Source organism: Cinclus cinclus, chromosome 1 (genome assembly GCF_963662255.1).
Source record: "Cinclus cinclus chromosome 1, bCinCin1.1, whole genome shotgun sequence".
Classification (NCBI taxonomy): Eukaryota; Metazoa; Chordata; class Aves; order Passeriformes; family Cinclidae; genus Cinclus; species Cinclus cinclus.
In genome coordinates, this window is record NC_085046.1 from 70,421,918 (window position 1) to 70,445,472 (window position 23,555).

The 23,555-nt window shown below is 42.8% G+C and overlaps 1 protein-coding gene across 1 annotated transcript in view; it reads right to left on the bottom strand.

Moving 5' to 3' along the window:
• Nucleotides 1-8,833: 8,833 nt before the first annotated feature.
• PHLPP1 (PH domain and leucine rich repeat protein phosphatase 1) overlaps nucleotides 8,834-23,555 on the bottom strand; it is a 134,288-nt gene continuing 119,566 nt past the window's right edge. Inside the window, exons 13-17 of the mRNA XM_062499446.1 lie at nucleotides 19,996-20,126; nucleotides 16,141-16,245; nucleotides 15,043-15,237; nucleotides 12,759-12,987; nucleotides 8,834-10,850 (exon numbers count right to left, since the gene is read on the bottom strand). Coding sequence (XP_062355430.1) covers nucleotides 9,723-10,850; nucleotides 12,759-12,987; nucleotides 15,043-15,237; nucleotides 16,141-16,245; nucleotides 19,996-20,126 — 1,788 coding nt within the window. The 3' untranslated portion in view covers nucleotides 8,834-9,722. The remainder of the gene's footprint in view (nucleotides 10,851-12,758; nucleotides 12,988-15,042; nucleotides 15,238-16,140; nucleotides 16,246-19,995; nucleotides 20,127-23,555) is intronic.

Sequence of the window (23,555 nt, forward strand, 5' to 3'; positions counted from 1 at the left end):
CCTCTGAGCAGTGATTGCTAGTTAGTACAGGACAATAATCCACATTTGGATCAGTAAAAAGAGGCAGGGCAAATGGCTCCTGTCAGCCCTACCATTTCTTTGAGCCTTTCCCTGCTGCTTGCCCCATGCATACATGTTTGTGTGTGTGCATTGCCTGCATGCAGCCTTCAAGGTCAGCACTGGAAACAAGGTCAGCACTGAAAACAAGCTCAGCTGTTTCTCTGACACAGCCCCTTGACAGCCCAATTCACCTGCAGCCAAAGGACTGCACACAGCCATCATCCTCAGTCCCTCTTTGGTGAGGGGGATCCTCAGGGTGTATCCAGCTTGCCTCTGTGACCACCACAGCTCCTCACCTGCTGTGAAGGAAACAGAGATGGCAAAGGCCAAACCTGCCCTTCTCCAAGGGCAAACAGCACTGCATCTCTCAACCTCAAAGCCGTGGATATAGCAAGAAGCCTTCTGGCACACCAAGCCTTTTCTGAACCTTCACAAAGAGGATTAAAATGGCCACCAAGCTCTGGAGATGCAGGGAAATGGATGCAGATTGCAGGGTGAACAGGAGCTGCCTGGCAAGAGAAGAGCCCCACTGCAGAGACAGGTCACTAGTGAAAGGACCTGGGCTGAGTAGCTCATTTATCTCAGAGTTACCAGTGAGACTCCTGGCCAGCCCCTTTGGATTTAAACCATCAATTAGCACCAGTCTGCCTCAATATGTGAGCCAACAGCTTTAGTCAGTCAGAGAGAAAAGCCTCCAGCTGAGCCCCCCAGCACTAACTACCCACAGAGGGACTACCCCCCCCAGAAAATTCTCAGAGAAAAACAATCTGACTTTGAGAAGACATGTGTCTCCATGCCCTAATATTGAGGAGGAAACAAAGGGCATAAGATATTTAGGCTGAGAAAGATAGAAAAAAAAAAAAAGAAAGTAGAGAGGAGGAAGGGAGGAAGAAGGAGAGGGAATCCTTCCTCCCCGTGATCCTGCATCCCAACACTGAGTAAACTGTTGTGAAAATTTTATCATGCTGGGCTGTGCACCTCTGAGCACCCATTTTCCTAGATATCTCCTTTATTATTGTCCTTTATTATCAAACAAATTGATAAAATATTTAAGTCTGGGGTAAATCTTGTCCAAAAGAGAGCAAATCAACATCCACGGACACAGGTCTCTTGTTTGAATGTGAAAGGCAAAACTGTGGTGTGGAGGACAAAAAGGAGAGAGGATGTTTACTCTTCCAAATAAGATTAACATAACCTTTACATTTCCCAAATAATTAACGTATCTGGAAATCTGGTGCTGCTAGAAGATCTGAATGTATTAGGGCATTGCCATCCTGCTGCAGAGCAGCTGTAAGGAGGAAGGACCTTTGTACCTATCCGCAGAAAGGAAATTTTCAGGTAAGCAGAAAAAATAAGCTCTCCTATTTTCTTAATGACAGAAGAAAATTAAAAGAAAACATTCCCAGACTATAATAAATTTTATCCCAATTTAAGCTTTCTCCATGAGTCCTCCAGAGAAGAGTTTGAGTGTATCCAGTGTGCAGAAACTAGGGATACAAACCGGTTGTGCAACAGCAGAAACTGAACTCGAGGCTTAGCGCTAAGAAAAGTCGGGATCTCAGTTTACATGGGAAACTGCTTTATATTGATGAGAATACATACAGGGATTAGGGCACCAAAGAACAGTTTGAATAGAATTTTTCTTTCATAATCCATGTATTTTACTCCTAGTGCAGACTTGCCTTCATTGAAGTTACTCTTCTGGTAGTTTTCCACCACAACTTACATTACCACCATAGAGTTAAGCAAAGCTACAGATACATATCAGACCCTCATTAACTCAGATCCCTCAACCACATTTGCTGAACTTGGACACCTCCTTTTCTTTTTCAGGACTCAGGTAAGTTATTGAAGGGCATTATGACAATGTCATACAGCTGTGACATTTGTTGTTACTCTTCTCCTTCAAATCATCCATCTCCCAGAAACGGTGGTGCTCTGTGTATTGCAGCAGCTTAATGCCAGCACAGCATAAAAAACTGTCACAGATGCTCAGCATCACCCGTCATAAATAAAAGATGAGACCCCTTGCAAGGTCCACCAGTTGTCAAAGCGTTTGATGTAATTGGTTCAGGCGTGTGACAGTGCAAAACAGGCAAGTCACAGGATGCCCTTCATTACTGAAAATGGTCTATTGATTTCCAGGGATGCCTTTCAAACACAGACCTGCACCTGCTACTGGGCTCCCCAAAACTCTCAGGCCATGTTGAAGGGCTCAAGCCTGAGAAATGCCTGGTAATTAGATTTTCAGAAGGATTTAGAAAGGCTCATGAAACAGATGCAAAAAGGGTGTTTTCCCTGCTTCAGAGTGCGAAAATAATTCCCCAATAAGATGGCCCCATCACAGAGTCATTAAGGTTGGAAAAGACTTCCAAGATCATCAAGTCCAGCTGTTAACCCAGCACTGCTGTGTTCACCTCTAAACCATGTCCTCAAATGCCCACAGCCAAATCTTTTGAACGCTTCTAGGGATGGTGATGCCACCACTTCCCTGGGCAGTCTGTTTCAATGCCTGAAAACCCTTACAGTGAAGAAATTTTTCTAAACCTCCCTTAGTCCAACCCTAGGCCATTACCTCTCATTTTGTTACTTAGGAGGAGAGGCTGACCCTCACCTGGCTACACCCTCTTTTCATGTAGTTGTAGAGAGTGATAACATCTCCCAAGCCTCCTTTTCTCCTGAACAAACTAAACGAAGCAGCTCTCTCAGCTCCTTCTCATCAGACTTGTGCTCCAGACCTTCACTAGCTCCACTGCCCTTCTCTGGACATGCTTCAGCACTTGTGCAACTTGAAAGGGATTCGGATTTTTAGACTGTTGTGAATCCACTCTGATGGTGAAGATTTGGCAGTTCATTGGCCCAAGTAAATAAGACATACTGGGATCAAGATGTCATTGCACATAATTTGCTAAGACTACGTGGGATCTTGCTAAGACCCTGTTTCACCCAGCAGCACTGCAGGTGCTCTCCTGAGCAATAGCAGGTGTGGCTTCCCTGGCTTCTTCAGCCCTCACATCCTTGTTTGGACTGCCAGCAAGTACTTCTAACACTCAGGAGGCTTCTGAGAGCCCTCAGTCTCTGAGGAGCAGGCCCCTGCTATGTCAGCGTTGCTGCCTTCCTTGTTCATCTGGAGAAAGACTTTTCCAAGCCTCTGGTGCTCCTGCATGGCTCGCACGATGGGGTGGGAGCACAAGGGTGCGGGATGCAGCCGTTCCACTGCCAAGGAGGAAGATGCAGCAATCCTGGTCCTGGCCCACGCTAACACGAGAGGGAGCCCTTGCAGCTCCCAATTTATACGGACAGAAGGAATACGACTTTCCCCAACCCAAATACAAACGCTCAGTTACTCATCGGAAAAAAAACCAAACAAACAAAAAAAAAAAAACCACACACACACCAAAAAAACCCCCACAAGAGTCCTGAAAGCCATCTCTGATCATCTTCACAAGGACACTGCTCCTGGCTCATACAAGTGCAAGCCACAGACCACTGGGAATGGGGAAGATCATTTCCTATGGATACCCCTTCCTACACATCACTATTTCTGATGGTGCAGGATGGTCTGGGGACATTCTTTCCCATGTTCTTATCTCCAAAGCATTAAAAAAATGCCAGGGAATGACTCAGCTGATACCTGAGCTGATTCTGAACAGTAAAACAAGAAATTCTGAAAATTTGTGGTCAAGTTTTGCCCAACAGAAATGAGCAAACAAAAAAAAAAAATCTCTTTACCTCTTGTTAAATTAAACTACCATAGATGGCTTGCCAAATCTTGCTTTCAGGGAGTTTTGCTGCTTTCAGGAGGACAGCTTTGGCCACTTTAAAAAGACACAGCAATTCTTGCTCTTCCCTGCCACCCAATTGCATATACATTTGAGCAGAGTACTTCACTATATATTTTATGCACTATTCTGTGCACTATATGTCACATTATAGTCTGCAATTTCAGGACCAAGGTAAGTACTAACTGCAAGTGCACCTACTGCAACATTTGTGTCCACAAAATCCTGCTGTCTCTCTCCTTAAGAGGGATTAAAATGAAAAAGCATCTTAAAAGTCACAGACTTCTGCTACACCAGTCTCTCTTCATAGTTCTGCATCCCAATTTCCTTTAAAGCATTCAACAGCATACATTTAATTAGCAAAACAATCCCATCTGTTCCACGAGTCAATACTGACAACTTTATGGTTAAAACACATTTATTTCACTTGGTGCAGCTGTGCTGAATCTGACGAGGGGAGAAGAGCCTACTGTGCTTGCTCAGAGCATTGTGTCTGATGTCCAGGCTCTCATGACAGGTCTTTCTGGCACTGGGAGCTCCTAAAGGCCTCCAGAGCCCCATTCCTGCCCACTGATAGCCTCTGGGCACCCCTAAGTTACACAAATCTCCAAAGACAATTCTACAGAACCACTGGTAAAAGATCCTTTTTCTGTCTGTTTCCTTAATTTTTAATGAGAGAGACAGAAGAACAAGCTCAAAAAGAACAACACAGGCTGTGATGAGCAGCAGGACACTGGAATTGAGACCCTAATGGGGCACAAGGCAAGAAGGGCCAGCTGAACTTCATCCACCAGCAAGAACTACTTCGCAGCCTTGGGACTTGCACACTTCAACCTCTCCCCCAAAGCCTGACGTGCAGGAATCCACACACTGATTGTAAATCTGGCATCCTGAATCTCCTACAGCAGAAAGCCCCAGGGGACCACCTCCTGGGTGTCCCTATGAGGGAGCAGACGAGTTCTGCCTGTCCCAGGTCTCTGTTACACTGCAGTTATTATACACCAGCTTCCTCATGCCATCATGCTTCTGATGAGCTCTTGCAGTTTAAGTGTCTCCCTTTAGCTCGCAGTATTAAAAAAATATGGAAAAAGATGAGATAGCGTCTGCCTCATTCAGATCCTGCCTCAGACTCAACCTAGAGGGCAAGCGTAGCTCATGGCATGAGATAAAAGGTAGGACGAGGTATCCAAGTCAACCGCAGGTGAATCCAAACTTGTCAGCCTGAGAAAGGATGATCTAAAGGATGAACTGTTGACCTCAACAGGAATGGAAATACAAATAAAACAGTCTGGATAAAAGCAGGGACCAACCATTTAAACCAGGGACTTGGAGCAAACAAGGAATTTTTCTGCACTGATGTCCTGGATAAATGGTATACTGATTCTGCCCTGGGGCTGCGGTTAATCTATTTAATATTTGGGGGTCTTCCCACCCCCACCTTTTGATTGAAATGGCTGTAAAGAACTACTTTCTCTCAGGCAGAAGACAAATTTTAACTTTCAGCTTTCAGAAGCAGCAGTCCTGTTAGGCAGGGCATTTGAACATCAGTGTAAGGCACAGCAAAATGCAAGCAATCAAGAAGAAACAGATTGGTTCATGCAGCACCCCATGAAACCCTTAGTGCAAGCACGAAGATAACAAATCTGTAAGACAAAGCAATTACTGCAACAATAGCAGACGTTAGCTCCAAACAAGTCAATTGAATTAACAATGCAGGGCAGTAAAGCAGGTTAACAGAGGAAAGTTAACACAGAGTCATTTAACAGAGCCAAGACTGTCCTGGTTCCAGCTAAGCCCAAAAGGTATTTTTACCACCTTCTGGCCGTGTAGCTCCCCCATGCAGCCAAAGCTCTGATGGACCTCACCCAACATGACACTCTCAGCACTGCTGAGAACTGTGGCTGGAGTGCCTTCTCCTTAGAAAAAGCACATCTCTCCACTAAGGGCTGGCAGTGTCCAGGAAAATTAGGCAGATCAGGCTGAAGTTACTGTTCTGTTCACTCCTTTGGATCCTACTGCTCTGCTTGAATTGATTCAAGCCCTCCTGTCTCCCAGACCAGCACACCCTTCACGGGGTTATCCCAACCAACCCATTCAACCGCACATTTGCAAGCCCAGACCTGCAAGGCTGCACCCAAGAAGCACCATCCATGACTAGGTGCAGAGATGCAGAAATTACCTTCAGAGCCAAGTGTGACATTTGATTAACACCCAGCCCCACACAGACGCGCTTCCAAAGTAGCAAAGTTGTGCTTAAAAAATAAATATGTATAAATTGCTGGAAAATTACATGTATGAGCTGTAAACATGAGGGCTGGTGATGAAGCCGAGCTTGCTATGAAGAGATTACTTGAAGCAAGACTTAAGGGGCACTGCACCAGCAGCACGTTCTGTAGGTGTGAGGGAGACAAACCACATGGATGTATCAGAACCCTCTGAGGCCAGTAAGCCAGAGAAAGGCAATGCACCATGGCACTGGTCACCATCATGGAGATGGTGGTGCCACATGCTGAATGCACAGGGCAGGATGCCAACAGGCCATTCTGGCACAACCAAGTGTGTCACAATAGAGCACTATGGGCAGAAAGCAAGACAGCTTTTGTGGCTTTTAACAAAAGGCCTGCGTTTACAAGCACAAAAGCCACTCAGATATTTCTCAATAGTACCACACCTGTTTAAAATTATCTTCCAGGAAATAATGTAAATATGTTAATTTCTCTGCCATCAGCCATCTATCTCCTCCTATTCACGCATTTCTGCCTGTCTCAGATAAAACTACCAGCAAGTCTCAAAGGACATGCAAGGTTTGATTATAAAGATAATGGAGTTCTACATTTTCCGTGGCTGAAAGCCACCTTCTTTTTAGCTCCCAATCATCGTCCCTGCTACAGCTGTCAACTTCTGCAAACAAATCCCCATCTCTGAGTCAGACAGTTCCCAGTAGGTCAAAACTGTGCAAAATACAGTGTGAACATAATCCAAAAATCATGCTCAGTATTAGTGCACATAGATGCAGTAAGTGATGTTAGCTTCAGCCCTCACGAGGTCACAGCACACTAATGCCCTTCTGTGAAAAAGGACAGTAATGTCCAGAAAAAAAATCATTACTTGCAAACACTGTACCTTGTTTTTCAAGTCCCAGTTTAAGGCCAGGACAAAATACCTTTTGCACTTGTTTAAAAATAAATGTTACTTACAAACATGCAGCAAGCCATCCAACCTATCAGTCTAGCCCAACACGTGAAACAAAGCCCAGCAGAGGGATGAAGTCACCCCTATGAATGCATTAATCCTTCATATTAGGACTTGCTAAGACAGGCTACTATCACAGCCATCCTTTTCAAGGCAGAGCTAAAATCCCAAAATACAGTTCCTCTACCAGAATTCTGTCACTCTGCTGCCACAGAAGCCCCAACTCCAGGATGCTGCTGCTAACTTTGCAGAAGGCACCAGGCTGAAAGGGGCAGCCTTCAGTTGTGTCAGTTTTGTCCATCTACGCTTCAAAGGAAGGGCATAAGAATGGAAACCAGTGTCGTCTGTAAGCAGTGAATGCCACAGGGGCTGGCAAGTTCTTGGGAGTCTGTCCTTTGAATGGAGGGAAGGGAAAGTCTTTACAGAGCCTAAGTCCATATCCTCCTATTCTCATGAGACAAGGGGAGTATCAGTTGTCAGCACTGAGCCTAAGTTCAGCTCACATGAAGTGGTTCCCCTTCCATGCCTATTCTGCCCTCTGCTCCTCTCTCTGGGGTACCCCATGTACAGCACAGCAGAGACACCTTAACACAGAGACCACAGACAGCAGCAGCAAGGTTACTCCTCAACCAGCAGCAGGGAAATAAAGGTAGTATCCTTGCTAGTTATCACCTTCAGCCTCAAGCAGCATTGGAACAGAAGGGAAAAAAAAGAAAGTTTTCCAAGGATAGACAATGAACCAATTCAGCAAAATCTGGAAGATATAAACTGTTTACCAAAGAACACCTAAGAGTTACTGACCAACAAACCATAAACTTTTTTTTGTTTAAATACATTATTTAATGAGTTTTCTTTAAGAAAGAGATATTTTGAAGTTCAAATTACAATGAAGTACAATTCTAGATCTACAGTAGACAGTGCTATAAACATTTATCAAACCAGTATTTTAATGTTTGCTCCTCTGTTGTTATTAAAGAAAAATAACAAAAAATATTCTGTTAACAGCAAACTTGTTCTAACTTGGCTATTTCACCCTAGAACAGAATAAGGACAACAGCCTGTCACCACAGTCCTCTTCCCAAATACACCAAGTGCCAAGAAAGAACAAGACACTGTCATGGCTGCACACTAATTCAGCTTTTAAAGAGTGAGAAGTAAAATGGAGCAGTTGGCTGGGGGCAATATTGAGAAAGAACACTGCTCATTTCCCACAGGAATCACAAAAAGATGGCCCTTTGCTACCAAAGTCTGATTGCCATCAAACTCATGTTCATGCAACACACTGGAGCAAATTTACATAGGTAGTTTTAAATTCACTTTTCTGCCTTCTCATATTTTCTCTCTTCTCTCAGTATCCAATGCTTTCCTTCTACCTTTTGTTATCCTTTCATTATTTCTACCTTCAGTCACTCAGTCCCAGTGAGACAGAGCCAGAGCACACTGCTCCTCTTCAGTCTTCTGGCATTGTCAATACTGTGGCAAAGGGCAAATCAATAGTGCTGAATTAGTACTGAGAGAGAAAAAAAGGAAGAGGTCAATTCCTCAGAGAGATGGTTTGTATCTTTTAAAGGCCACTTTGCACAACCTTTGAATTCTGAAAATACAAGTGAGCTTCTGCAGTTAGTGTAAAAATGTGATCTAGCTGAAAAAGTTTCAACACTTCTTGGTTTAACTGAGCAGCACACTGAGGAACCACAGCAAGCTCCTGTTTGAGAGCTGCTGCTCAGCTGGTCAGACATAAAAGCAGACATCAGGTGTAAATTTCATTTTTATTATAACAAAAATTATGACATGTCCATTTGTGCATTCGGCTTTAATATAACTCTTGGTATGTAAATGTTCTACAGCAAATGAGCTCTATACAATCATGCTGGTTGTGGCAGCAGTAAGGAACACAAACAAAACGTGTCTGTAAAAGTAAGGAAAGAGACTGGAGGAAAAACTGGGTTTTTTTGAACAGTCTACACCACCTGGGCTCTAGCTAACTTGTACACAGCCACACAGTCCATTACGCTTAATGACCATGGCCCAAAGAGTCACTTAAGAAAAAAAGTCAGTTTTTCAGGTTGTGTCCTTAATGCCAAGGCTACAAAACAGTAAGCATCACTATACAACACTGAGCTATTTACAGGAATTTCCCAATCAACTGTTCTCTCAGAGAAAATTAGTGAATCTCAGTGACTTAAGTCACCTGAAAGAGTAAAGCAACTCCTAGGAGTTAGTCTCCATATTCTACAAATGTCTATCATTTTCAAGACCAAAAAAAGCCTTTTCTCTCAAAGAAATACAGTATTACAATATTACTTAAATCATTTAGCACTGGCTACTGCCCTGCTTCTCAAACAAAACAAACAAGCCATTTTAAAAAATATTACATCATCATCTGTTTCTCAGCAATATATTAAACCTTTTTATTTTTTTTTGTTTGTTTTCCTGTTTTTACACCTGATATGTTAAGGGAGGGTTAACTATTTTAAACTTTACCAGTCAAGCGTCTCTAGAAGAAAGTCAATTAATATTAAACCTAACAAACTGAAAAGCTGCAGTTATCTGTAGTGGCAGGATAAGGAAAAGGAAGTATATAAAGGAAAAGGATAAGGAAAACCCCTGCTGTAATGCAAGCCCACTGGGTCTCACAGTCAAGTCTCCTTATTTGTTAGTTTACTTCTGAGCAGTAAATAGAGTGGGTCATAGTGGTGTGTCGTAATAGTCTGCCAGGTGGTCCATTGGATACTGCCTCTGCTGCTGCTGTTGCTGCTGTTGTTGTTGCTGTTCCTGGTGCTGCTTCATAATCTCCTTGACTTCTTCTTCAAGCTCTGGTGGGATGATGAACTGGTCATCAGGATCAGGTTGTGCTGGAGCAGCAAAGTAGCCCCCAGTTTTTCTGAGTGGCGCATCTGTTGCAACTTCAATCAAGTTATGGCTCCTCTCGTGTGGTGCCACAGAGCCGTTGCCCCGCCGGCGCCCTATTGTGCCCATGGCAGAATATTCAGCTTTCCTGGGAAGGCCGGGCTCATCTTCATTGGCACTGATGACAATACCTTCATCACTAGCTTCCACTGGTACTTGGAGAAGCTGCTTCTCCTTGGCTCGGCTGCAGTGGATGTCCACCTCCACCTCCACGCGGCTGCCATTGGTAAATACCCCCTCGATGGGCTCCTCATCATCACTATCCAGGCCGTTGTCGGAGAAGGCGCTGGAGAAGGTGGCACTGGAGAGCTGCCGCTGGAAAGAGTTGGACAGGCAGACGGGGTGCAGCATGCAGCGCTGCTCCCCCGGGTACGCCGGGCTGCTCTCATTCATGGCCACCTGGGGAGGCTCGTCCGAGGCTGTGGACCCCACCTCGCTGCTCATTTCCGAGGTGGAGATCTCGCTGCTGATTTCCGAAGCCATGCCGCTGCTCGAAGATGGCATCCCGAGTGCGTCTGTGGGCCTGTCCTTGATGACCACGTTGACAGACTGGGGGAAGATGCCTGGGCTGGGGGGTGGGACTCCATTGAGCTCACAGCAGCAGAAGCTGTCCTCCGTCACGTTGAGCTGAACCACGACAGCGCTGATGCTGTCGTTGCAGCCGTAACTCTGGGCCAAAGTGCAAAGCTTCTTGGCGGCCGCCAGTGCATCAGGCACATTTCTGACTGCCTCAACTGCTTCATCCATTGAGAGGCTGTCCCACAGCCCCTTGCTCCCCAGAATGAAGAACTCATCTTGTGGAGTCAAGGTGATGGACTGGACATGAGGACGTGGCACAACACTTGGGTGAAGGAAGGTGTACCCCAAGATTCTTGTTGAATCTGTCACACCATTCACTTTGCCATCCTGAAATTAGAAAGGACAGGAAATCTTCAACAAGACAGACAAGGATATACAGTATCTGCCTCTCCTTGTATTCTACTGATGGCTGTTTTTGCAGGACCCCCCGACACTGCCATTAACAGACAAGGAGACAGACAAGCAAACTGACTTGCAAGGAGGTGACAGAGCTGGGATTAGAGCACAGCAAGAGCTGTTTTTCAATCCTGCGCTTTGCCTCCTACACCCAACTGATCTGTCATCGGCACCACCTATGCAAAGACCAACAAAGCAGAAGGCTGCAACAAAGAGACATCTATTCTGCTCCTGCAGCTGCAAGAGCCAACTGGACAAATCTTTTACCAGTGAGTCAGACTTATCCCTCCTCCACCCACAATATCTGGCTTTAGACAGAGCAAAGCAACACACATTTGCTACAGGGGCAGGTCACTCAGTTACAAGTCTTCTCTTGCAGCCGCAACAACTGTAGGTTTCATCTTGGCTCATCACTTCAGAAACGAAGGTTCATTAAAAAAAAACCCTTTAAATTAAGAATGCAAGTCAAATGTAGCAGAAAGCAAGTCTGCATTTCTCAGTCAGCTGAGTTGTAGTGAAATGTTTTACACGCCCCAATTACTTACTACATTTCCACTTAGATATGACATTTCCAAAGGGAGGAGGAGTAGTATCTGAAGGGATAACATCAGTAAAAACGGACATACATGAGAAAAGAATCGCATGCATGTCCCAATCCCTGAATCCTGTCCTGGTTAGAATCCAAGCCGTCAGAATAAGCAGAGCAAGCGTCTGAAAGAGCAAGTCTGGCTGTCTGTCAGCCTGCTAGGGATAACTGCACCCTGCTAATTGCATATTCAAGAAGAACAGCAAAGGTGAGGACTTACACTCTTTGGGTCCAGCTAATAAATGTAAGGGTTATTATAAAGCAGATAACCACAGAAAAGTGAACCAAGACTAAAAAAACTTCCTCTCTGAAATCACTCAGAAGAAAATAAGCCTCCATGTCAACTTGTTAACTTTCCCATTAGAAGGCTGACAACAGTGATAAGCCACCAGTGTGCATGAAATCAGTGAGTTATCTGAAGAGTCAGCCCAAAAATTTCTCTTTTCCTCTATGGAGCCACAGAATGAGCGTGCCTTCATGATGCACATTATGTTGGAGTGATTCCCTTTCAACTTGCCACGTTTGAGATCCCAGCCCTCACCTTTCCCAGCAAGATCAACAGGCACATGACTTACTCCACACACACATGCCCACTCTGCTCTCAGGCACACAGCAGGGAGGTTTCCCCACCATTAGAAGGATTCGATATTTATCTATTCCTCTGCATGTGGAACAGAACACAAGGCAAAGCAAAACTGACAGCAGCGGTTTCAAGCTTCTAAGAAAGGAACAAATAATTTTGTCCACTCTCATGGTTCAGCTGAGCACAGGGTGAGTTTTCCTTTTGGGCAAGTGCTCTCTTCAAGAGCACCCTGTCAAAGGGCAGTGCTGGGAACATAGCTCAGACAGCAAAGTCAGCATGCCAGGAGCAAGGAGTCTCCTAAGGGAAGGATGGCATTGCTCCAAGTGCTCTTCCCTCTCATCCTTTTTAATTGGAAAAGCTCTCCATGACAGTTCCAACACAGCAACTCCTCTCCCATTAGAAGGAGAGTATCTGCTTTCCTGTTTCAATGCAACATGCTCACAGCTGCTCACTCTTGAAAGCTAATCAAAATCCAGCATGGCAACGGAATGGAAAAGCAACTTGACTGCATGGTATGAATCACCTTGAAAGGAAAAGTGCAACTGAGGAACCCACACCATGAACACCACCTCCTGGAGGCTAGTGATATTAACATGCAATTTCATGCACTGCTGTGCAAATGCTCTTCAAAGAAGCTGCAAGTTGCAATAGTCCCCAGCTGTTCTCTAACCTCTGTGATAATGGCCTTATGCTGTTTAATCCTTTTCAGTTCTTCTTCACAGCTCATCATGTAACACCTGGACAAAGGCAGAGGTTTCCCATTCCGGCAGAGAACAGTTTGGCACTTCCCCACGTTTGCTGAGGTTAGCGTGAAGCATCCACCAGGGTCCATGGGATCATGTTTTATATGGCAAAGGACAGCAGAGCCTCCAAGTTTCTGTCCAGCTGTTCCAAGTTTCCTGGAATTTAAACAAAACAGTGCTTGTTCTTTAACTGCAAAACAAGTATTAGGGGCACTACAGAGAAACAGCTGCTGTTCCACAAGCAGAAGCATTCAGGACACTGGCTCTATTGGATCACTGGGACACAAACAGAAATCTGCACTGAAGACTGTGACAGTACAGCAGCAGCACTGCAGGGATCCCACATGCAAGTCTCAGGCAGGGAATTATTTTCACATATGCAGATACTCAGATATGCTCAATTTTAGGGGAAAAAATCTTCGCACTTCTAATAGTTCTACAGTTGTCTTTTCCTTTACAGCTAATATTTGTTTTAAAGGTCAGACAGAGCTTTGGCTTCTGAAGCTATGGATCATTATTATAAAAACAATGATTCTGACTGTAAAAACCTCTACTTTTGAGCAAAAGGAGAAGGCAGAGGTACACTGTTTCATGGTATCTTCTGGATAATGCTCTTAAAAGCTATCAAATTATGACCAAAAAAATCACAATGGCTATGAATTCCACTGTAGGTGGAAGGTACATTTTTCATTTATGCTGTCAGCTACTAACCTGTTAAAAAATTTCTTAGAAATGCTTAAGCCTGCTTTTTCAGCAGAAACCAGCAAGAAAAATATTATTAATAAAATTAAAGTTTTCAGAAGCCTGCCATTAAAATGCGAACTAATTTCAATATTAGACTGTGAAAAAACAACCATCCTTCCCAGTAGCTTATTTATCAGGATCTTACTCCTAGGGTAATTAGAAAGCTAATTACGAATATTTATATTAAGGCTAGGTACAGCTAATAAGAACTTTAGATTCAAAATCCTGGGGACAGAATGGGCAACTAAATTTGCAACCAAGCCTCAATGTGCCTTCTACTTTATTTTTTACAAATACACACTAGGAGTTCTGCATATCACCTGTAAGCATCAGTGAATGGCTAAATGCAACTGGAATTAATACTATTTCTGGTTCTCCAAAGAAGTGGTTAGCTAATTTTGAATTGAGACCAAAGGTGGGGGGGAAGCATTTTGTAGGAATGCCACATTCCTCATCAACTGCATTAGCAACAAATAAAGCCACTTAATAATTACTTTCAGTACTCAAATTTGTTAGTATTTTTGAGTATTTTCAGTATATGGCAACCACAGTTGCAGTTAGCAGTCTGAAGCACTGTTAAAAGCAATTATGGGAAAGGAAGTGTTTTCTCCCTTGTAAGATTCAGTACCACCCTTCTGCTTCCCTATCTTTCCCAATATAGCAACTCTAGAATTTCTCCTTTCCAAGGGTGCAGAAATTCAACAATAAGCAATGCTACTTTTAATTTGATCCATTTACTTAGTCTCTGAGCTACTTATTTGCTTTCTCCTCTGTTCAATTCCCCTCATACTCCTCCTTCACCCAGTGTCTCCCTAGGCACAATTTCTTCTTCTGTCCAGAACAACACACACAGTTTCCAAACCACTACAAAGAACTACTATTACACTCAACAGCTATTGTATCACAAGCTCTCTGGATGAGTCCTGCTCAAATAACATTCAAACACCAAAGGGATTTCTAAGAAGTCAGACTACGTGTTTTAAATATTTGTGTACCCTTAAATAACCTGAATTGGTACATTGGCAGAAACAGAAAGGATCAATTCAGGCTTTGCAGGCAGTTGTAGCAAGGAAGTTTAAAAAGATGATCAAGACATTCATACCACTGACTTCATTATAGCCAACTGTAAACCTTAAGACTTGGAGAAGATACCAAAAAAGAATAAACCTCCACCCACCACTTAGTCATGAGCATTTTAGTAACTTTGCAGGTGGGTTGGGATTTTTTTGTTTGTTTGGAGAGAGACTGGGGCTTTTCTCCCCACAGGGGCTTTTCTCCCCACACCTGAAAGGAATGGAGGCAATATTCACATAACAAGCAATAAAAGGCAACACTGTAGCCAGATAACAAGACTTTTTCACCCCCTGCCACATTTCTTGGAAGCAAGAGCAGGTGCCTGACCCAAAAGCGAAGAAACTGCACTGTAAGCACAGACAAAGCAAAAAAAGCTTCAGACCCAAGACTCACCTCTGCATAACAATGAAAGTGTTGATCATGTATTCCTCCTCATTCTTTGTTTTCTGCAGTTCTTCTGCCAGGATGTCGCTCATGGTGCACTGCAGCAGATAGGGCACTTCCACATTGCGGTCCCCATCAAACACACCATAAAGGGCCTCCCGGTTGTCGCAGAAGTTGTTGGCTGAAAGTGCTGCCACACACAGCCTAGGGAAAAAACAAAGCAGGAAAACATCAGAGGTTCTATCCCACTACTAGTTTCTCAACTTGTCATTTTGACTAGAGAGCCTGGTCTGAGCACCAGTTTTAACCACCTCTGGTCACAGGTGTTTCAGGACTGCTTTCTGAGCTGTGAGGACAAGTCAGGCCCATCAACAGTGCTAAGACATGGACAGAACTACACTGGAAGTTCAACCCAAGCCCTAAGGATTCTTCCTCCTTTTGAGCACATGAGCAAGTCCCTTATTTGTAAAAATGGGAAGGAAAATATCTCTGAAACAACACCAATTTAAACTGCACTGCTGCTCCAAAAGCCATCCTGGGATCTAGCATGCTGATAACCAAGCTGTGTGTTAAATCAGCTAAGAGCTAGGAAAGGCTTGCTGGCACTTGCTACGGAAACCTAGGTAGCAGAAGATTTCTAAGAAGGTATTTGAGGAACAAAGAAAGGTTCATCACATTGCCAGCAACACAGAGACTAGCAGACTCTTGGTACATTATTTGTCAAGTGCTGCCTTAGTCACAGGAGCACCATACACTATGAATATTCAGAGTTTTGGCCATTCTGCCTCTTCTTTAGTATTTCTGATTTGCTTGGTAAACATCCTTTGGTTGAAGATAAAGAAGCTGAGCAAAGAGGAAAATGCTTTTAAACACTCAGCTCTTTTGCAAATAGCAGAGTCTTGCATAGACCAAACGTGTCTGCTACCCTTGTATCTTAGCAACTTTCCTAACAAAGAGCCAAGGGGAGAGCCAGGCACACAAGTGGAGAGACGTGGCTTGGCCTCTGCGAGCCCTAAAACATCCCCAAGACCTGCACTGAGGAAAGGATCTCTTTGTCTCGGCACAGAGGCTCTTGCACAACCAACCCAAACCCGTGCCAGGCCGTACTTGTTCTTCACGCCGGACGCCTCCGTGTAGCCGTGACTCCACACCGCCGGTGCTCCTGACGCGTCGCCGGCCGAGGGCTGGTCGATCTTGAAGCACCGGATATTGCTGCAAGGAGAAAGCAAAGGGGATAGGATGCAATGGATGGACTTGTTGACACGATCCAACTTAAAAAGGGAAAAGAACACCCTTTCTACTCTCCCAGTTCTTAGTAATACATTTAATAACAGAAAACAAAGCAGGACATCCAAAGTGGTTACCTTTATGCGCCTGTACACAACCAACAATAACTGAGCCTCTATGAGGGTGTCAGCTGCACTACTTTGCTTAGCTGGCCTGTATTTCCCTGCCTTCACCCCTGAGATGCTTGGGTCAAACCAGGCCCTGTAGGAATACAAAGTGAGTTTGCTACTAGTTTGATGAAAGCCAGAACAGCAAAGTGACTTTTTAAACTTATACATCTCTCCCAGCCATTTTAACAAGTTTTTGTGCTCTTTTCATTATACTCAAATGAAATCTCCTGTATGATCCGCAGAATTCCCTAAATGGAAAAAAATATACATTTAAAAGACTTATTTAGAAACAACTATGTGTAATAACAACCTTTCATGGTTAACACCCGCAAAACAGAAATCAGCTTCATCCTGAACCTGCAGCAACTTGCAAGAGCCAGCCTGTGGTCCTGAATAGCCCTTCTGCATCCCCCAGTTGTGCAATCCAGTTTTCACACAGGCCCTTGATCCTCTACCCTCCAATTTACCACCAACATAGCCTTTACCCTGAATTTCAAATATCTCCTGGAGCATAGTAAAGACTTAAAAAAGGCCCAGCCCTCTCTGTTTATACTCTTCTCTTCACAGCCCTGCTTGGCTGGGGAGAGATGACCTACCCCCTGCTCCCTACTGCTCTCTTCCAAAGGCCGGAAAAGTGAGCTCCCCACATGCTGCAGACACTTCAAAGGCACCCAAACCTTTCATGAACCAAATGAAATATAAAAGGACACAAGCAGAAAGGTCTAACTGTTCATTGTGAGCATTCACTTTTCCTCTATCTAAATCCCCACCTGACCTGAACACACAGGAAAATCTTTTCTACATTGCAAAGCCTTCCTCAAATAACCTAAAGTACTGTCACATCCAGTTTGATTAAGTTTTACATTAATACATTTATTTCTTTTTAAACTAACAATACATTTCTTTCTACATTAATAGTCAGGATGTACATCAGTGAGGGCAGACAAAAAGCCAAAAAAAAAAAATACATAAATAATGTTGGAGACACTTGTGTTTTAAGTTCTTGGTTGTGCAGCCCTCTGTGTGACAAATAGGAGGCAAACAACTTGTCATGACTATTAAAAAAGTTTAACTAACCCCAAATCAAACTGGAAACCTGGATCTGTTCTAAAGTAGCAGAGATTTTAATTCTGTTGCACCTGCAAAGCAGGACACACACAGGCAAACACACTTTATTTGCAGACTTCTCATACAAGGCATTTATCTCCAGGGCAGAGAACCTGGGTCACAAACATTTCTGCTTGTTTCATTTTTAACTGGGTTGACTGACCACTGGGTCCTGGGCAGGTCAAGGACCCAGAGTTGTTCCAAGGCTTCCTAGCAATGGTGAAAAACAAAAGCTACCTCAACACACTGGTTCCAGCCTCCTTAGGGGCACCAGTACAAACAGATCACGTGTCCTGAAGGGAATGATACCCAGCAGAACATCCTATGCAGGCAATACAGACTAAGGCTTCTGGACAGACTAGCTTATTTTCCCCTTAATTTAAAATGACTTACAATTGAACTAGATGCTCCCTCTTAAAGATCAGAGTAACAGCAACTTCATTTTTGGTTTTTTTTCATTGTAATTGCTAATGAAAATTCTTACATCCAGTAAAACACTTGGCAACATCCTCCCCACTACGCAAGCTTTCTTTAAGATCTCCATACATACTAAAACAGCAAGCATGCATGACAGGACTCTTCTCACCAGTGCTGAGAATACATATTAACCTACTACCTGCTTGAATTCTGCCAGGGCACAGATGGAGAGCTGCCTTTCACATGCAGAAGGAGGATATAAAAAGTACCAAGTGCACAAGTATTTTTGTGCCTGCCACAAAAATCAAGTGAAAGAAGCACCTCCTCCCTCACAGTCAGTTATAGTAGTATACCATAAAAGTAAGGGTTATGTATCAGACACTGAGAAGCCCCTCAGGAAGCCTGAAACACCTGATTGTGCCTAATGAACACTAGTGAATAAAACAATCCTGTAGTTATAATAATAACTGATTTTTCAAAAACCCCAAAACTAAAAAAAAAGAAAAAAAACCCCCACAACAAAAAACCACATAAAAAAAAGACCAAAAAACCCCAAACAATACACACAAAAAAAAAAAAAAAAAAAAAAAAAACAACAACACCAAAAAAAACCCACCCAAAAAGCTCCAACAAACAAAAAAACCCACCTACACTGCCAAGGCCAAAACAAAAATCAAGGAAAATGTACATGCAAGAGAGAGAAATTTCCTGTGAATTAAGGACCACACATATGCCAGTGAAAATATGGCATATAACTGAGTCACGCTACTCTTCAACTACTAGTTGTAGCATTGTACAGGAATGCTACCATGCATGATGCCTGAATATTAAAGTGGCAAGAGAATGTGTGCCCACCTTGTCTTGCTGGGTTATACAAAAGAAAAGCTGATCTTTCACTAGGTTTTGACACCATTCATTAACTCTATAAAACATATATATCTTTTCCCCTATGAACCAGAGCAATAGTGCACACTGTTTCTTCAGGAAGATTTCCTGTATGCAAGAGAGCAACTCTTAAAATAGAGGCATGCCCCTTTTTTCACTGTCTGCTGCAGAACATGGACTCTTGTTTTTATCTGTGAGCAATCATCATTACTCAAATTTCCACCTATATTTTGAAAATCTGCTGACCCAAGGTAAAAGAAAACTCACGCTGTAAATCTCCCTTGCTTGCACATGAGATGAGGGTTACTACTCCAGTGTCTGATATTGACCATTTAAAAGCAGACAACATGAAGTAACTGTTCAACCCCTAACAAGTACATCAATTCTCCTTGGAACCATTTGATGCTTGAGAATAAAAGAGATTTAGAAGGAAACTGGGAGCTGGTGCAGTTTCCTCCACGACATAAGAAAAGTTCAAGGCAGCACCACAGTCCAGAGATTATTTGCCACAGCTCCTCATCACACTGCAGAAGAAGGGACAAAGCACTTGGGGAATTTCAGTTATGGATGGCACTTAAATCTCAGGGCAGGAAACAAACAGGTAGACAGGAAGGAAACTGAGGGTCCCAAAGCAAAGGAACCAGTTTCTCTGAAAACAGAATGAAAGATGCAAGTCTTCAGCAGTTTAAATATAAAAAATAATGTAATTTCTAGCACAGGAGCAGACAGATATGAAGGGGAACAAGAAACAGTATGTAAAGAGGTAAAAAGCAGCACAATGGCAAGGACAGATCCAAGCAGATAAATGCAAGAAAAAGATGAATGCAAGCAGCTACTGACATCTCTTCAGTGGTATAAAATACGTCTTTTGGCTGAATCTAATGTCAGAAGTAAAATGGAATCAAAGTGGTCCAACAGTGGTTACACCAGACTAGCATACCCCTCCAGGAGTTACAACTGAAAGCAATTGCCCCAAAATGGGTAAAGTCATCCTCTTCAATGAAGCATCGATTTTTAGCCTATTCACACCATCTGTTACTTTCTGATCCACTAGCAACAGGGAACCATATTCCTTAAAAGAGATTCCACTTCTATGTATTGTGGTTTGCACATCTAGAATTATTCTGCTCCTTCTCCACTCTGTAAGGTAACTTACTTCAGAAGCTCTAGGGTTTTGTGATCCAGGGCTAATCTGGGATTTCCAGTCAGGTCCAGCTCCTGCAGTTTTGGAGGCAGGTTTTCAGGCAATGTGACTTCACTCAGTTCGTTGCAGCTTAGGTCCACACACTGTAAACGGAAAGCAGCCAAAAAACAAGAGAATTCAGCTGTCATCAAGATAATACAAATTTTGACTAAATGTGGCAATGCATGTTTCACGAACAATAAAGCCTGCAATCAAGACCTAAGACCATTCATTTAAATAAGTGGTTCTTGCAAAAGAAATTCTTACATGGCATTTAGCCATCTTGCCAGATGTCTGGGACACCTAGAAATATGTTCCATCCATTTCCACCTCTAGACAGGTGTCATCTTGTTACAAAACCAGCAAGTTTTGTCTGCTCTTCACAGAGATAGTCAGTGGATTTTCAAAGTAATTAAGAAAAACTGTTATTAATGAACACAGTCTCTTAATAAACAAAGGAAATGGAGGTAAGTACAGCTGGGACTTCTAAGTCACAGGCATTAGGCTCCCAGGAACTCAGTATTTACTGAGAAAAATTAAAATAAACAGTGTTATTAATGTATGCAGAAGGGAAGAGTAGAAGGGGGAAAATATTGAAGCAAATTTAAACACCATTTTAATTAGTGTCATCTTAGATGGATTTGTATTTAACTATGAAATAAATAAAAAAAGAGGGGAAAAAATACAGTTTAAGTATTTCAAAAATACAGAACAGTAAAGACACTTGCAGGCTATCTACCTGCTGAGCACAAATTAGCTAGAACAAGTGTACTAGAATGACAAAATCCCCAAACATTGTTTAAAGCCGCATATTGCATATCCAAATGAAAGTCAATACACAGGGAAAAATAGGGCATATGAGAACAAAACCAAATCTCCAAACTACTACAGAATGACTAGTGTAGCATGCCCCAAAAGCTGGGGAAAAAAAAAAAACAGAAAAGAAGAAGAGAAAAAAAAAAAAGAAAAAAAAAGCGTGCAATTCTGAGAGGACAGAGCAGAAGACGGGTATTTAATAGAGGACAGAAAAACTATCTACACCTTTCTGAAAGGCCATTTTCTACTTTCAAGTTACAAAAGTGAAAAACTTCAGAAACTTTAATAAAAGAGGCAGAGGGAGACTTTTTTTAGCTGCACATTTTGACCATTATATAATTTCCATCAACAAAAGACAGGCACTTTCATTTTTGTAGGTATATTCAAAGACATCGGCTCTTGAGCTGAAAGCAAACCTAAGATAACCTAGTAAAACCTGGAAAAGAACAGTCTCCAAACACTTTATTAAATCAGTGCAATGAAAATAAAAATTTTCTGACCCAAATCTTGAATACTGAGATTGTCTAATATGGAGGCTTTATTATCTATGAAGAACAAACTGCTGATGTTATCTAAGCCTGATAAGGAAATCAAAGTTTAAATTGGTCACGCAAACAAAATAGTGGACAGCTTAGCAGAAGTTATTCCAGTGAGTTTTTTCCCTCTGGACAACTTCTTGCTGCTTCCAGAGAGGCAGCAATTACTTTGCACATTAAGGAAGCTGCCAGCAGGCCTTCCTGTGTTCAATACCTCCATGCCATTACATATTTGATGGAAGAGCACTCTGGAATGAAAAGCACAAATACCCTATTTTCATTGTTCTCCTTAAATGCCCAGTGTACCAAAGACAGCGACACTCTACAGCAGATCCCTTGGTCCCTAGGCCAAGGCTAGTGAAGTTGGTTTATTTATCAGGTTGGAATTTCTTAGGCATTACTTGCACTCTTTGAAGAATAGGCTTAAGAGGGACTTGCTGTGGGTCTGTGTTAAATTTAGTCCTTGTTCTACTCCACAGGCAAGCAGGAAAGCTAATTTCCCAACTTATCCAAATTTCTTCCTGTGTTATGTTAATGCAAGCTGGTTTCGCCTCCACCCATGCAGCACCAGAAGAACAACTGCAACTGCACACAGGAATTTGCACTGGATGGGGCAGCTGGAAGACAGGGTTTAAGAGGAAGCATCTGCTTAGCCTGCTGCTTTCACAGTTTTGTAACTGTTGTGTTCAAGGCTGGAAAGGACTTGGGTTATTTCTACTTGTAGCTGAAAGTGGTCATACCAATGTTATCCTATTTGACTTTTTTCTTTTGCAAAGCAAGGAAATTGAAGTCACACAACAGCTGCAGGGAAGAGTCTGCTGGGGCACTGACTCAGGTGTGAGTGCTTCCAGCTGCTCTGCCGTTCACAGAAGACATTTCAGTGTGCACAGGGCAAACCTAACTCTGACAGTATAAATACCTGTCATGAAAGACAATAAAACCCCTAAAAATGTATTGTGCAAGGTATTTCCAAGGTCTCTTTAAAAGAGAGGACAACACACAACTTCTGTAGCCTTGACTGTAGCGTGTAAAAAAAGCTCAGAGAAAATTATATCTTTAAAATGACCTTGTGTCTGGAAATCCTGGAGTTACTGCAATTGTAAAAGCATCATCATCTACACTAGTTTTCCTTCTGAAATAATTTCACAGAATGCTAACTGTTCCAGTGACACTGACACCAAAAACACAGTATGTCAGCCTCTCAGACTAATTAAATACAGAGGCAAAACAGCCATTACCTCACGTAACAGTTTCCCCAGGAGTTTAGTGAATGCTTCTTTAGTCCAAATTAATAATCTATGATACAATCACAGAGGTGACATTAGAGACTAGGTGACTTTGTGCTTTGCTACAAACAAGCTTATTTCACCAAGTGACCAAACCCATAGTTAAAGAAATAAATTCTGAACTTTGGCATATTTTGAATGCTGCCCCATATCTAAGAAGGAACTCAGGTAAGGGCAAGAAATGGATACAGGCAGGCAGCACATGCTTAATCTCCAGACTGATAAACACCAGCCCTGACCTGGAGAAACCACCCAAAGCCCAGAAGCCTTATGTCCAACAAGGCACCTTCCCATCTGGCAACTATATGAACTCGTCTCATGTAAATCAAAACTAGACTTGAGTACTGACGAGGCATTTTCCTTCCACAAAAGTGGAGTCAAAGAACACTTTGCCCTCTCAGATTAAGCCACACGTTATCCCTACATTCCCAAAACACTTAGTGACGTCCACATCTCTTTCTTCTGCTGAAAAGAACTAAACCATAGGGAACCAACAGGAAGAAACTGCCAACTCTTCCAAGAGCATTTTGCTGCTCCATGCGGCCAAGTAGCACTTTAAATGACACTCCTATAAAGCATTCAGTTTTCCCCAAGACACAAACAAAAGGAAAAAGGTGACTGTTGCCTATCAGTATGCTTACATTATCTTTTTTTTTTTTTTTGTTAACACCACCCTCATATTTTTAAAGAAATGTTTACCATGCAGAGCCTTGTTCCCCCACCCCAATTCTTCCTCTAAGAAAAAAGGCTTTACTTCTGATTGATTCTAAATGGCCCTCTGCTTCCTCTAGCCATTGTTCCAAAGAGGGAGGAGTATTCAAATACCCACGAGTTTGTTTGAGATTTCCTGGCTGAAACCATAAAGCTCATCTTTACATACACTCGCTTGTCCAAC